Below are 15,232 nucleotides of genomic sequence, written 5' to 3' on the forward strand. Positions count from 1 at the left end.
TATTGAATATTTCTAGTTGTATTTTTACAATAAATAAGAATTTAGTAACAGTAGGCAACCAATTATTCAGCCACGTACTGGGGGTAAATAGCATTTAGGTATTTTTGTAAATTATTATAATTTAAATCTCGAGTAGTTGATAACTAAATTTTTTACTAATTCAAATAAAAAAAGGTCGTAGAAAAAGTATAGTATTCTACTCGCATGTAATAGCTATTACTCACTCTGATGAATTACGACACTCGCCTACGGCTCGTGTCGCAAACTTCATCATCGTGAGTAATAGCCATCATTACATGCTCGTTGAATAATATACTATTATCCACATTTGGGATAATTTTATGTAGACGATCTAATAATATTAGAAACGGATAATAAGCCCAAATAAAAAACTATATTTTATTTCTTAATTATCGAGAGCTCGCTAAAGGGTCAGAAGTTGTAACTCAGTTGTAAACCAGAAACGTGCAGTATATAATTAAAAAAATAAATTTATTTCTTCTTCTTAAACATGTTTGCATCCACGCCAGAACCTCTGGATTCCTCTGGTCAAAGGCCATGAGTTCTCTACTTTTCTCTATTTGTGCTATTTGGTGCAAGTTTCTTTCCTCTCGTTTTTATGTTGTTTAGCCATCATTTTTTTGTCTTTACTACGACTCATGTGGTCTCCAATGTATGTACATACAATATTTCTCGTCCACCTTTCGTTGTTTTTCCGCGTCATTTGTCTTACCCAGATCCATTTCATTTGAGCTATTCTTCCAATTACATCTTCCACCTTCGTCCTGCTTCAAACGTCCTCGTTTCGTATGTATTCTTTTTTGTTTTTTTTTAATATTGGCTGATAAATCTGTGTCACAGTCTCCATTCCATAGGTCACAAGTGGTAGAGTAAAATGCCATTTTCTTTAAGATTTATTGGTATCTTCGACATTCTCGATCTCATTTCCATCTATGTCGAATGTGATATTTTGACTGGTCATCACTTTTTTTTTATTTAAATTAATTTTAAAAAAATTTCTCAAATAAACCGATTTTCTCAAATTCCTGTTTAAGCTCCTTTAGCACGTAAATTAGTTCTTCTGTATTGTTGCTTATGAGTACTATGTCATCGGCATATCTTAGATGACTTGAAAATCTTCCATCAATTTTAATTCCACTTTGTTCCTAATTTAACTTCTTGAACACATCTTCTACTGCAAGAGTAAATCATTTTTTAGATATAGTATCTCCCTGTCTAACTTCTCTTTCTTTTCTTATTTTGCTTGTTGTTAGACCTGCTACATCTATTTGCATAGTTGCATTGTCGCATGTGTATTTTAGGAATAATCTATATCTGGAATCACTCCTTCCATTATTCATTCCTGGTAATACGGCCCAGAGTTCTATGAAATCGAATGCCTTATTGTATCCACAAATTCCAAATGAAGAGGTTTATTGTATTCATTACATTTTTCGATAAGCATTCTATTGTCTGTAGGTGTCCTATGTTAGGTGAGTTTTATGTTTACTCCGCGAAAACACTTGAATGCTAATTGTGAAAAGTCGGCTGCACGGACGTACCCAGCGACCCTGTCGGTAAAACAGTATCGCACTGGTCGTCATTTGATGTACGATTCTTTAATCTACGAATCATAGATGGCCCTGTAATACCAATGTAACAATTGCCTTACTGTAACTCTTGACACACTCTCTTGACACTCTCCCCTACCTTTCCGGAATTCCGCTTGTTCAATAGGCTGGTAACTATCGAATTTATTTGACTGGAGTTGGTAATTATTTTGGTAAGCAGTTTGTCCGGATGTGGTAACAGGCTTATTGGTTAGCTTGTGTTTGTGTTTATTTTAATTTGTTTACCATACTATAAATAACCACTGGATCTGAACCACACGTAACAACAATTTAACGTATATCTCGACGAGCTAAAAAATCTAATTATGTTTGAAGCAATTATGCAAGTTTATTGACTAGATATAAAGAGGCTGATAGACTGCCCCAGTCTTGTGCTACCTGGAACTGGCTCGTGGGGGTCAATTATCGGAAGGAATATTTATAAACTATATACTATTCATTATCCAATAATCCCTATAATGCAATTGCAATGTTTAGACTTTTGATAACCTTACATATTAGAATCCAATGCCATGAGTTGTTCGGAATAAATAAATATACAAAAAAGCTTTTTGTCTATTTAGTACCGATATGATGAATGACAACTTTGTGAAAAATACAAACCGTTTTCTTCTTACTGTGACTATCCGTTCCGTATCTTGGCCATTAGCATGACTATCCTAACTTGCTGCTGCTATTCGGAATAGTCTGGTTGTTCGGTTGAACCACTTTCTGAGGTTTTAAAACCAAGATATTGTTCTTCTCACTGGTTCCCCCTTTCCAAATACCTTGCCATGGAGAATGAGTTGCAACAAGCCATATCTCTGTTCATTCGTTACAGCATGGTTAATATTCTACTTTGCGCTCTTTGACTTTGTTAATAATCTCGCACAGCTTGTCCATTCTAGGTAGAACGTCAACATTAGTCACACGATCCACCCATGAAAATTCTTAAAATGCATCTGTAACACCACATCTCGAATGCCTTGAGTTTCTTTACAGAAGCATCGGAAAGTGTCCAGGCCTCTACTTTGTATAATAACAGAAAATACATAGCATCTGATGATAAAAATTTTGGTCCTTTGTGATAAATCGTGACTTCGTAAAAAGATTTTATCATTACGAACGCTGATCGCGCTTTTCCCATTTCCTATGCGTTTGTTGTATTTTAGTATAGTGGTTCCATTGGCTGTTTATGTTGGTACCGAGGCATGTGTAGCTGTCCACCCTGTCAATTGATTGTTGGTTGAACTAAAAGCCCCGTAATAGTTCGCGCTTACTGACTACCATGTACTTTGTTTTTTACATATCGATATAGATAAGCTATTTGCAAAAACTACTGCGTCGTCGGCATATCCAATGTATTTTAGAAGCACCCCGTTAACTAATACGCCTTCCTGTACTTTTCCCAGCGCTTGCTCGAAGATATGTTCAGAGTACATATTAAATAACACCGGGGAGAGAATGCATCCTTGTCTCACTTCTATTTGTAAGGAGACTCTTTTTGTCAACTGGTCATCCACTTTAATATTGTCAGTTTGGTTGTAATATAAATTATACAAGATTCTCAAGTCTCTATCATATTATAATCCCGCTTCTTTCAAGATAGTTATGAGTTTATCATGTTTTACTCTATCAAATGACCTCTTGTAATCGATAAAACAAGTAAGTACATCACGGTGACATCCCCGCACCTCTGCATAAGCACCTGGACAGTGAATAGAGTCTCTCGGGTACCTAAGGTATATCTAAACTGTGTATACAATTAAGATAGTTATGATGGTAACCAACGTTCTGAAAGGACATAATACATGAAGAAGAAGAAACTGTGTCCATGATATTTGTTATTCGAATTCTTTAGATATTCTGCCGTGTATCACCTTTAAAACGTTTTAAGTAAGTGGCTCATTACGTTAATTATTCTGTAGTCCTCGCATGTTTTTGAAAAATGCAAACCAAAACATACAGGGTGTCCCAGAAAATAGTGCGTTCCTTCAGGGTACGGGCTAAGTGCACCATTTAGAGCAAAAAAGTCTGATACAGTTTTTTTGTTAAGTCAACAGTTTTCAGAAACATTATTTATTAATTTTAATGCATTTGATTAATGCCCACAGAAATTCAAATACAGCCGACAACGCTGCGTGTAAAAATAATACTTCTGTGTAAAAATAATTTTACTGGAACTCAACTTTCATGAATCATCGACCATTAGGCATAATATTATGTTGATAAAATACTGCTAACATTGATAGAGAAACAGCATAATATTTTTGTGTTTATTAAATATCTAATAAATAAGGTTTGTATAGTGTTTTAACTTACATGAAATTTTTTTATTACAATCAACTCAATCAAGCTACGTCTCAAAGAAGTATCTATCGGTAGAACATGTTACAAAAAATATTACACTTCTCCATTCAATCTTCTGGGAAGTTAGAGTGCTTCAATCAGATGATTACTAATAATCCCAGCCCACACATTAATACTTTTGGCATTATTAAAGTAAAACACACAAACACCATTTCTCGTAAAACAAGCTTTTTCTGCACACAACACTTTACACCATTTTGTTTTGAAACCATCTACAAATCCTTAAACTTCAAGGCAAATCGCCTTGGTGTACCTAAATCTTGCACTAATTATACACTATAGGTATTGCGTAATTAACATGATACTTGCGATCGAAATCATGACAATACCACAACAATACGATGTATTCTCGGGTTACAGGTAATTTTGATATTATGACTGTTTATGTTTACAATTTTAAATATCTTTGCTATGTCAAAATAAATAAAACTGCCGGCTTGCCAAATGTAAATTTTAGTAAAAGACATTATTTTATTTTGTTGAGGTCACAGAAGACTTTAGAAAATAAAATTATGAGAAAGTTTTCTTTTTAATGGTGCATTCTACCCACATCTTTAAGGAACGCACTATTTTCCGGGACACCCTATATAATCAAAAGTGAAAAAAAAAAGAATAATATCAACTTTTTTAAGACGTTTGCTGCATTATTAAGATCAGGTCTCGATTAATCGACGAGTACCCCATAATCAAAATAATCGAAAGAAAAGAAGTAAGTACACTACTCTTCCTCTGGCCCTTTATTATCCAACATATCATCTAACATTAAAGACAATATCACACGTGATCTATTTGAAACATTAAGTTACTTGAGTTCCCACTATTCTACTAAAACAACGAAATAAAAAAATGTCAGTCAACAAAATTTAATATATCTCAAGTGTTTTTTGATGCACTTAAATGATGTACTTCTTTCTTAAAATTTACAGATAGAAACGGTGATTTAAAAAATGCTAGATATTCGCTAATAATCTCGTTTAGAAATACTACCTTTTGCTTTAGTTTTCCGTTGATAATTATGAGGTGGAATAATCCAATCGGGAGTTATAGGTGTTCTCCAACACCGTGTTCGGACATATCCGAAGCAAAATCTACAAATCGCGTTTGATTGTTGGCGGAACGTGTTATCACACATGTCGAGCATTAATATACATGGCCTTTAACAAGTTTGGTATTCAGTTCGTGTGGTCATCACCAGATCTGTGTTGTGAATACGGTGCATGGATTCACCGAGGAGAATATGTGTTGCGGCTCAACAGGATGATGAATACTTTGCAATAAAACGATAACTCTGCTTTGGGGGATAAGATTTAAGTTCAGGATAACCGGTAATTGATTTGTAAAGGATGTACCGTAGTGTTGAAGCTCCTAATAAGATTAAACAAGGTTTAAACCGGTTCGAAATGTTTATATTTCTACTATTTATAGCTAGCGGTATAGGGTAGTATTAAAAAGGATTTGAAAATTTTAAAATGTAATTACAATAATTAGACTTGACGAACGGGGTGAACAGAATAACATTGAAGATAAACATTTGAATAAAAACTCCAAATGTGACTAAAGGAACAATACGAGAAAATATAAGAAGAGAAACAAATAATATTTTGATCGAAGATGTCAACAATGAAAAACAAAAATACTACTAAGCTAGATTGTTTACAAAGAAATTTTCTATTAAATAGAGAAGTATATGAATAAAAAAGGAAGAAAGTAACAAGAAACTACAGTATTCAGAAGGAAAACAATAAAAATTTTAATAGGAAAATATAAAAAAATGACTGCAACATGAGAGAGGTCAGGACATTTTACAGAGGATCAAACGACAAACGCAAGTACACTGATTCAAAAAATCTCAAATTCTACAAAGACGGACAAACTAGTTTCGGTTTTTCGGCAAGCAGGGCGTTTTTAGATAGTTTTTAGAAGCATGAAAATACGAGGTACCATCTAGTACCCTTTAAAGAAAAGGGACAGGAAATATCATTGTATTAGGTTTGCTCCTACTTAATTTAGAGTGCATTAGTCTCTTACTGACCAAAAGGTTGTGTAATAACAACCAATATACGAAGGGATGTTTTTTATCTTGTCTACCAGTAAGCTATCTGAAGTTATTAAAAGACTGAAATACGTATAATACAGTGAAAGATAGACGAGATGCGAATATTCCTGTTCTTATTAAGGTTATGAAACTGCTTTCTTGTAGTGAGTCTAATTTAAGTAATATGTTATATGAGTTTAAGCCACAATGATTGACGTAATGAAAATTATACTTTTAATTAACTAATGTTTAACGTCTCGATTTCCGCTCTGCGGAAATCTGTGAGGAATTCTTCCCAGAATTTTTTTTCTTCCCAGAATTCTTCTTCTGGCCTAAACTGTGCGTTAAAACTCTTAATTGGAATTATAAATAGATGCGTGGCGATAGGGAAAGGTTTCACTACCTAATTTATGTTGGATTTTGATATAACTTCGAAACTAACACCATGTTAGAAGAACTGGTAAGAGCCTTCAAAGAAATCAGCTTTAAAATAAATATACCCAAAGCAAATTACATGACGAACCTCGTGCCTAATCACAACTTTAAAATTGAGAAAGACAAAGTAGAACTACTTGATAAATACATGTACCTAGGACACGAATAGACAAAGACAACCAAACTGTTTTAAAAAATGCATTTAAAGACGTTAATGTAGCGATTATTCTGAAGCAAAAAGTCTTCGATCAGATTATTCTGAAGCAAAAAGTCTTCGATCAGTTTATTCTGCCAGCAATGACGGTATAGAAATATTATCCCTAAAAAAAAAGAACTAGGGTTGGGGTGTATAAACTTCAACAAGTTTACGTGTCAGAGTTGATATATGCCGATGACCTGATAATTGTGGCAAAATCAGAAAAAGACTTGCAAGTGAATGTTTGGTGAAAATAAATACTGACAAAACAGAAGCTTTAGTAGTATCGAAAACTCAAGAAAATATAAATGTAAAGCTGAATAATGAGACCATTACACAAGTAGAGGACTTCAAGTATCTAGGATCAACAATGAATGGGCAAGGAAATATAGAACAGAAATAAACAGCAGGATAATGAGTGCAACAAAATTATACTATGCATTAAATAAAAGTTTTATTAGGAGGAAAGAAGTAAGCCGGAAAACAAAAATGAAAGTATTTCAAATTGTATACGAGCCGGTGCTACTCTACCGTAGTGAAACGTGGACAGTGAACGACAACATCCGTAGTAAAATTCAAGCATGCGAAATGCGATATTTACATGCGGTATCCGGGGTGACCAGACGTGATCGTATTAGAAATGAAGACATACGTGAAAGGTGCGGTATTGGAAGGAACTTAGACAGACTTGAAACGAACCAGTTATCGTGGTTCGGACATATGGCGAGAATGAGTGAAGGTAGAACTGTAAAGAGGGTATGGAAAGCGGCATCTGACAACAAACGACGAAGAGGCAGGCCAGCAAGAACGTGGAATGTAAATATTGGAAAGGCTTACGTAAAAAGAAATATTGGGTGGAGAGAAGCAGAAAGACTAGCTACTGACTGAAAGGCATGGAGACGTCTGATTTCACCACTTACCTCGACACCGTAAGGTACAACAGGACGGCTTAAGTAAGTAAGTAGATAGCGAATCTAATATAGTCTAGAAAATAGTCAAAACACGTTTGCGAAGAGAATTAATATAGTAGGTATGATTACGAGTAAATGGATTTAAAAAAGGGGGCACAACTTATTGCAAACAACAAAAAATTTGCTTTTGCTGTTCTTTCTCACAAATATACTTTAGTTGATCTTAACATAAAATGTTATAATGTATCATTTAATGTTATAATATATTGCAGTTGGTATGTTCATAGTTGGTATTTTTTTACGGTAGTAGTATTGTGGGTCTCAGACACAATAATATCCAAGTATTAATCTTTTAATTTTTAATCCCAGAAGTGATAATATAAAGTCTCCAGATTCAGGTAAAGAAAATATGCAAGTGAGTGGAGTTAGACGAGTAGATAGAAAGCTTTGAATCGACGAAAAAAATCAGTGATTTAGTGAAACTAATATATACCTTTCCCCTCAGGTATATATTAATTCGGAGCTACATTACAAAACTATGTATATTGTAATATTTGTTTACAATAATGATTTCACAATTACTTGCGTTCATCATAAATTTGTACTATATATCAACAGCTGCTCTGAAAATCTGATTTGATATGTCACTAGGCAACTGTCGATAATATAAACTTTGTTTCTTTTTACATTTAACAGTGATCTTGTATTGGAAAAATATTTGAAATATATAGGCTATTAGGTAATGAAATGAGGCTATGTTGTGGGCTCTGGACCAGAAACTGATATTTGGTGGATGCGCCCATAAGAATTAACATGGTACACCTCCACCAAAATATAAGGTTCACTGTTCATGTTTTTAGGCGTTTTGTGGTGAGGGTAAAATGATTCGTTTGATCATGAGGTATGAGACCTCGTTGTAAAGAGGGTAGCTCAAGTAAATATTAAATGGTTGGGGGTTCGAGAGTGGATAACCCAAGGGGTATTAGAACATGTAGCGCCCAAATAGCTAATATACGTGAATGTACGACGCGACGGCTTGTTGAAAAGCGGATATAGCCAACTAAAAGGTGAAATGCATCTTTTTAGTAAGTAAAAACAATGATATAAGAGTACCATTTTTAAAAAAGTGGATAAAATCTAGAATGTTGGCACATTTTGGTTAAATATCGTATGTCACAATTACTACTATAGGACTATAGGGTGATATCTAATGCAGAAAAGGTGTTAGTAGACGAAAAAAAAAACACAAATAAAAATTTTTAGATAATGGATAGAAATGTCATGCCTAAATATTGAAAGGGGATTGCTTTTACAGTCTTCGCAAAATTGTTTTTTGTACATTATTTGTATACATTTACCTTCCTTTAATCGAACAACCCGAGAGCATTTTTTATAGTGTGTTTAGCATATATTTTTTACAGTCTCTTCTTTATACCATATAAAATAATGGTAAAGGCGACAGTATTAAGTCAAACAACAGTTTATGGATAGAAATACAGTGATGAGCGCACTAATAACCGGCAAAATAACGCAGAAGATGGAAAACATATTAAGTTGTGAGATAAAAAGAGATGAACCTAGTGGAGGTGTTAAATTTAGCTATAGTAACTTATAGATTGACGTTATATTGATTGTTTCCCACCTTTAGACGTATCGGACGAATTTGAGAAATGCCACGGTCACAGTGACAGTTTTAGTTGACATACTCTTTTGATACGTCTAAAGGTGGGAAACAATCAATATAATGTCAATTTATATGTTACTATCGTTAAATTTAACAACTCTATTAGTTTTATTTCTTTTTATCTCACAATTTAATATGTTTTCCATCTTTTGCGCTAATTTGCCGGTTATTAGTACGCTCATCACGGTATACAGTGATAAGCACATTAATAACCGGCAAAATAGCTGAAAAGATGGAAAACATAATACATTGCGAAACAAAAAGAGATGAAACTAGTAGAGGTGGAAATTATCGTTATTAACGTATTAATTAACATTACATTACATAGTTTCCCACCTTTAGACGTCTGTGACAGGAGTATTTTATAAAATTCTACTGTCTCAGTGACAGTTGTCATACTTCTCTGATACGTCTAAAGGTGGGAAACTATGTAATGTAATGTTATTTTAGCGTTTATAACGATAATTTCCACCTCCACTAGTTTTCTCCCTTTTTGTTTCGCAATGTATTATGTTTTCCATCTTTTGAGTTATTTTGCCGGTTATTAGCACGCTCATCACTGTATAGCTTACATAACATTCTTCTTCCGTTCCTCTCCTATCGGATATCAGATATCATCAATTCTATTCGAACTTTGTTTATAGCTGTTCTAAATAGTTCGTCTGTGGTGCAACCAAACCATTCCCTCAGATTTGTCACGACGCTTCCACGCTGTACAACAATGTACTAAACACATATCTTCTTAATAGTTTTATTTGTAGATAGAAAATGATATTATGATTAATGATTATTTAACAGTTTCCATTTTTTCGAACACCCAACGTAGAGATTCTTAATAATAAAGATTACTAATACCTACTTTTCATTATCTGAAGTAAAATGATATTTTAGAGTTCTTTTAACAAATATTAATTTTTTATCAAAATTACAATTCTCACAGTATGTGTTTTTAAATTTAATTTTATAAAAAAAAATTAAAACAAAAATGTTATGCTCTGGACAGGATTTAAACCGGTGCTGGCAGATCCTCATTAAAACTTTTTTTTAACTACTCGAAATAATCGCATTTTCTGGTTTAATTCCTTGCTACGTACTATGTTATTTTACTCAAAATTCGCAATAACGTTTAATTTAATTTGCGGTATTTTGAAACTTTTTGCGGTTCCTAACTCTATTACTAACAAATGGCTATCATAATTTTATCTTTTGTTTTGTCTGCATTTAATATAAATTTTTTGTTAACCATTATTGCACTTAAAGTACTTTGTAGTTTCAGACTCCATTGTACATTCCTAGACAGACAAAGAATGAGAGCAGGCGAGCAAGAACAAACACGTTATTTAAATTGCTTACGAGTATCCTGAATTCACTATATTATAGTTAATCGTATAATTACTATTAAAAACACTCAATTTTGAACAGTTCATGAATTCAGGATACTCGTAAGCAATTTAAATAACGTGTTTGTTCTTGCTCGCTTGCTCTCATTCTTTGTCTGTCTAGGAATGTACAATGGAGTCCGAAACTACAAAGTACTTTAAGTGCAATAATGGTTAACAAAACATTTATATTAAATGCAGACAAAACAAAAGATAAAATTATGATAGCCATTTGTTAGTAATAGAGTTGGGAACCGCAAAAAGTTTCAAAATACCGCAAATTAAATTAAACGTTATTGCGAATTTTGAGTAAAATAACATAGTACGTAGATAGTAATTTTACCGGTTTTACCAGTTTAAATCCTGTCCAGAGCAAAACATTTTTGTTTTAATTTTTTTTTATAAAATTAAATTTAAAAACACATACTGTGAGAATTATAATTTATGAGCAAGGACAAACACGTTCTTTAAATTGCTTACGAGTATCCTGAATTCATGAACTCTTCAAAATTGAGTGTTTTTAATAGTAATTATACGATTAATTATAATATAGTGAATGCATGATACTCGTAAGCAATTTAAATAACTTGTTTGTTCTTGCTCGCATGCTCTCATTCTTTGTCTGTCTAGGAATGTATAATGGAGTCCGAAATTGAAAATAGAGGTTTTAATTATCTTTTTTTTTATCTCGAGAACCGTTTCCTATCAATATTGGAGAATATGCCCAGATTGCTCCACTTATTGAGTTTCGTTTAATAATACCTTAACATTAAGTGACGACTATGCTTATTATAAGTATACTATAATCTTTTTTATAATGGTACATCATGCGTTTACGTATTTTTTGACCCTAGGCATGGACATTTTTAAAAAGATTTTAATGCATCTGATGATAAAACAACAAATACCGTTTTTATTTTTATTTTCTAGTGAAACGCACGTTTATCTATCACTACCAACTCACGATATTTCAAATTGGAAGAGCCACGTAAAGTGGAAGACAACGTTATAATTGTGGTAGCTGTAGTACTTACTCTGAGTAGTAAAAATGGCAGAATAGCATTAAAATTTACCGCTGGTAACAAAATTATTACATAAATTCATAACTCTTATCGATTCATGGTGTTAACTTCTTTCTTACTGCTTCATGTCCATTAAGCTAATGATTAACAAAAAATATGCAAAAGAAAACATGTTGTGTGGTTAAGCAAGCCTTTTTACAGCGTTTTAAGTTTGGAATAAAAAGTTCTAGAAGTACTTCCTACATTATAGCGTCAGTATAGAAACATCCATTATTCTTTAAGATAATAGTAGGTATTAAAACAAGTAGTATTAAACTGATACCGAATATGTCTTTCATAAAATCAAGTTAAATTATAGAAATCCTTAGTGGTTATAAGATAGTCATTAATACTAACATAATAAAAATTTAAATAAACTAGCTTGCATTTTATTTCGTTTTATTTTACATTCTGGTTTTCTAGCATTTTCATACCTTCTGAAGCATTGAATAAACGTCAATTATAACAGCCTTTCTCCCGACGTATAACTGATCCATCAGTCGACCCTATCCACTGAGAGAGAGAGAGAGAGAGAGAGAAAGAGCGAGAGAGATAGAGAAACAAATTATATATATACAACGTTATCAGGCATCAACGCCCTTCTGGAAGGGATCTATGGATGAGTATTACCAAGCCGCAATCCCTTATCCTTTGCCGTACCACTTCTTAATAGGCCGATCGGACACCTTGCTTATTCGAAACCAAGCCGTAGATTCTATATAGAATTTTATACTACGACGTTGGCCTTTTATTTTTCAGTGTCCGGGCCGGGCATCGATCGTAAATCCACTAGAGTTGCAGATCGAGAGCCTCAGCCCACTAAGCCATCTGACCGACAAATTATAATATATACTTGTTTATCACCAGAGAGAAAATTAGCACGTATTCGGACGTAGAACAGTTCTAGGGCCTCTTAGCACACTGTTCTCGCAAAAAGTTTACATACTTTTTGTAAGAATTTGAGTGAAAGTCTTGTAGTTTCCTAAAGACGTCATATAATTTGATTGACAATTTTCAACTACGTGTTAAGTCTCCTAACACGTAAATGAAAAGTAAACAGAATATAAAACAGCAATGCAACATTAAAGATACATTTTTTTTAATATTAGGATAATGGAAAAATGAATCTATTAGCCTTATTTTTATGAGAGGCATTGCTGATATCAGTCTGTTACTCTTGCATACCTCTGTATATGATAATTGAAGACAAATATTTTTAATATATATTTAGTTAAGTCCTATTACCCTATCGACTTAAGAAACACCTTTCAGAATGGCAATCAACACTTGTACTCGATGACCGCCGCAGGTCGACCGCTGCCGAGTACCGGCAGGGACACGCGAGGCGGTCCGAGCGTGCAGTGCTACACTCTAGTGGGGGGTTGCACCACCATAGCGGCGAGACGTACCTTCATTGCTTCTGGACTGGTACCATGATGGTGATGCTGTTGCGGCATATTGCCTCCGCCGCCGCTACGAGGCGTTGTTGTATATATTGCGTCGGCTGGGATACCTCCGGGGCCTGTGGCCATCTTTTCGATGTCTATTTTTTGCCTGAAATAGAAAAATATGCATGTTCAGATATACAGAGTGGGCCAAAGAAAAGAGTCCACCTCGGTATTCATGGCAGTATTTATTAGACCTTAAGGAAATAAAAACAAGTCAATTTTTGATCTAAGGCGGACACATTTTTACGGTAAATACATCTGTCATTTTTGGTCAACCCCCTCGCTCCCACTTCCCCCAACCCTTATTTTTAAATAGGAAATAGGGGTCGTGTGCTAGCTCATTTGATAGGTTATTCAATTCTCTATTCAGTAATAGTAACATTGACATAATCATTTATACAGGGTGTCCAAGAAAAATTATTTTGATTTAAATTAATTTACACAAAAAGAAGAATGTATGTAATTTATTTAACTCAAAATACATTCTACTGCTGACAGAAAACAGAAAAAAATGTTTATTTAATAAATAAACATTGTTTGTTGCTTAAATTCAATATTCAACCTACCAATAGACAGACGGGTGGCAGCTTGAACATTGAAATTAAGCGAAAAGCAATGTCTATGTATCAAAAACAACTTTTTCTATTTTGTGACAGCAGTAGAATGTATTTTGAATTAAATAAATTACATACATTCTTCTTTTTGTGTCAATTAATTTAATAAAAATATTTTTTTCTTGGGCACCCTGTATAAATAATTATGTTAATATTTATTATACTGAATAGAGAATTGAATAACCTATCAAATGAGCTAGCACACGACCCCTATTCCCTCTTTTAAAAATAAGGGGTGGAGGAAGTGGAAGGGAGGGGGTTGACAAATGATAGATGTTGGTACCGTACGAATGTGCCCCCCTTAGACCAAAAATTAACCTGTTTTTTTATTTCCTAAAAATCTAATAAATACTGCCAAATATCGAGGTGGACAGTTTTCTTTGGCCCACTCTCTATGATTAATTAACAAAATTTTCTAAAACACATGGAAGATATTTAGGAATTAGCGGCAATAACTTTTTATTTCTATTCTTTTATTTAAACCTGAAAAATGTTAAACAAATGTACGTGAGCACACTCGAATTATTGTAAGGTTTCGACGGGCATAATTATTGTAAGGGGGTAGGCGCAAAATCTTTGTCCAATGCTATTTAAATGTATTCATTTTTTTCGAATCCTTAAAAAACTAATTAATATTTTTGAAAAATTTAAACGCAGAATGAAAGACTACATTATTACCGAGGGCCGAAAGTCCCTTAGAATAAACAAAAAGTTTATTTTGAATTAAATATTTGAAATTAAACATCACACTAAATTTTCTCTCTTTTTTTTCACCCCTGTAACTTATTAAAATAAATATTATAGAAGTTTTCAGGGACTTTCGGCCCTCGGTAATAATGTAATCTTTCATTCTGCATTTAAATTTTTCAAAAATACTTATTAGTTTCCTCAGGATTCGACATACTCCTCTGATCCGTCTAAAGGTGGGGAAACAATCAATATAATGTCATTCTTTAAGTTACTATCGCTAAATTTAACACCTCCACTAGGTTCATCTCGTTTTATCTCACAATTTAATGTTTTCCATCTTTTGCGCTATTTTGCCGGTTATTAGCGCGCTCATCACTGTATATCAATATTATTTAATCAACAACCTCAAAATATTCCCGATGCCATGTCAAATATTTAAAATTGTCACTGATTGTCACTGTCTGACTGACAGTATGCTGACAATATTCTATTCGACTGAGTGCGTTGAATGACAAAGATAGATTTGGAAATATTACCACGGACATTGTGTTCATTTTTTTCAAATCCTGAAAAAACCAATAAATATTTTTGAAAAATTTAAACGCAGAATGAAAGACTATATTATTATCGAGGGCCGAAAGTCCCTAAGAATAAATAAAAAGTTTATTTTGAATGAAATATTTTAAATTAAATATCACACGAAATGTTCTCTTAGTTTTTCATCCCTGTAACTTATTAAAATAAACATTATAGAAGTTCTCAGAGAGTTTCAGCCCTCGCCAATAACGTATTCGTTCAT

At 33.4% G+C, this 15,232-nt stretch overlaps 1 protein-coding gene across 1 annotated transcript in view; it reads right to left on the minus strand.

The window, feature by feature from the left end:
- Nucleotides 1-15,232, minus strand: part of LOC114330978 (uncharacterized) — a 270,005-nt gene that overhangs the window by 40,029 nt on the left and 214,744 nt on the right. Inside the window, exon 7 of the mRNA XM_050653719.1 lies at nt 13,091-13,235. Within this exon, the coding sequence (XP_050509676.1) occupies nt 13,091-13,235 (145 nt within the window). The remainder of the gene's footprint in view (nt 1-13,090; nt 13,236-15,232) is intronic.

The sequence above is a fragment of the Diabrotica virgifera genome, chromosome 1, assembly GCF_917563875.1.
Source record: "Diabrotica virgifera virgifera chromosome 1, PGI_DIABVI_V3a".
Classification (NCBI taxonomy): Eukaryota; Metazoa; Arthropoda; class Insecta; order Coleoptera; family Chrysomelidae; genus Diabrotica; species Diabrotica virgifera.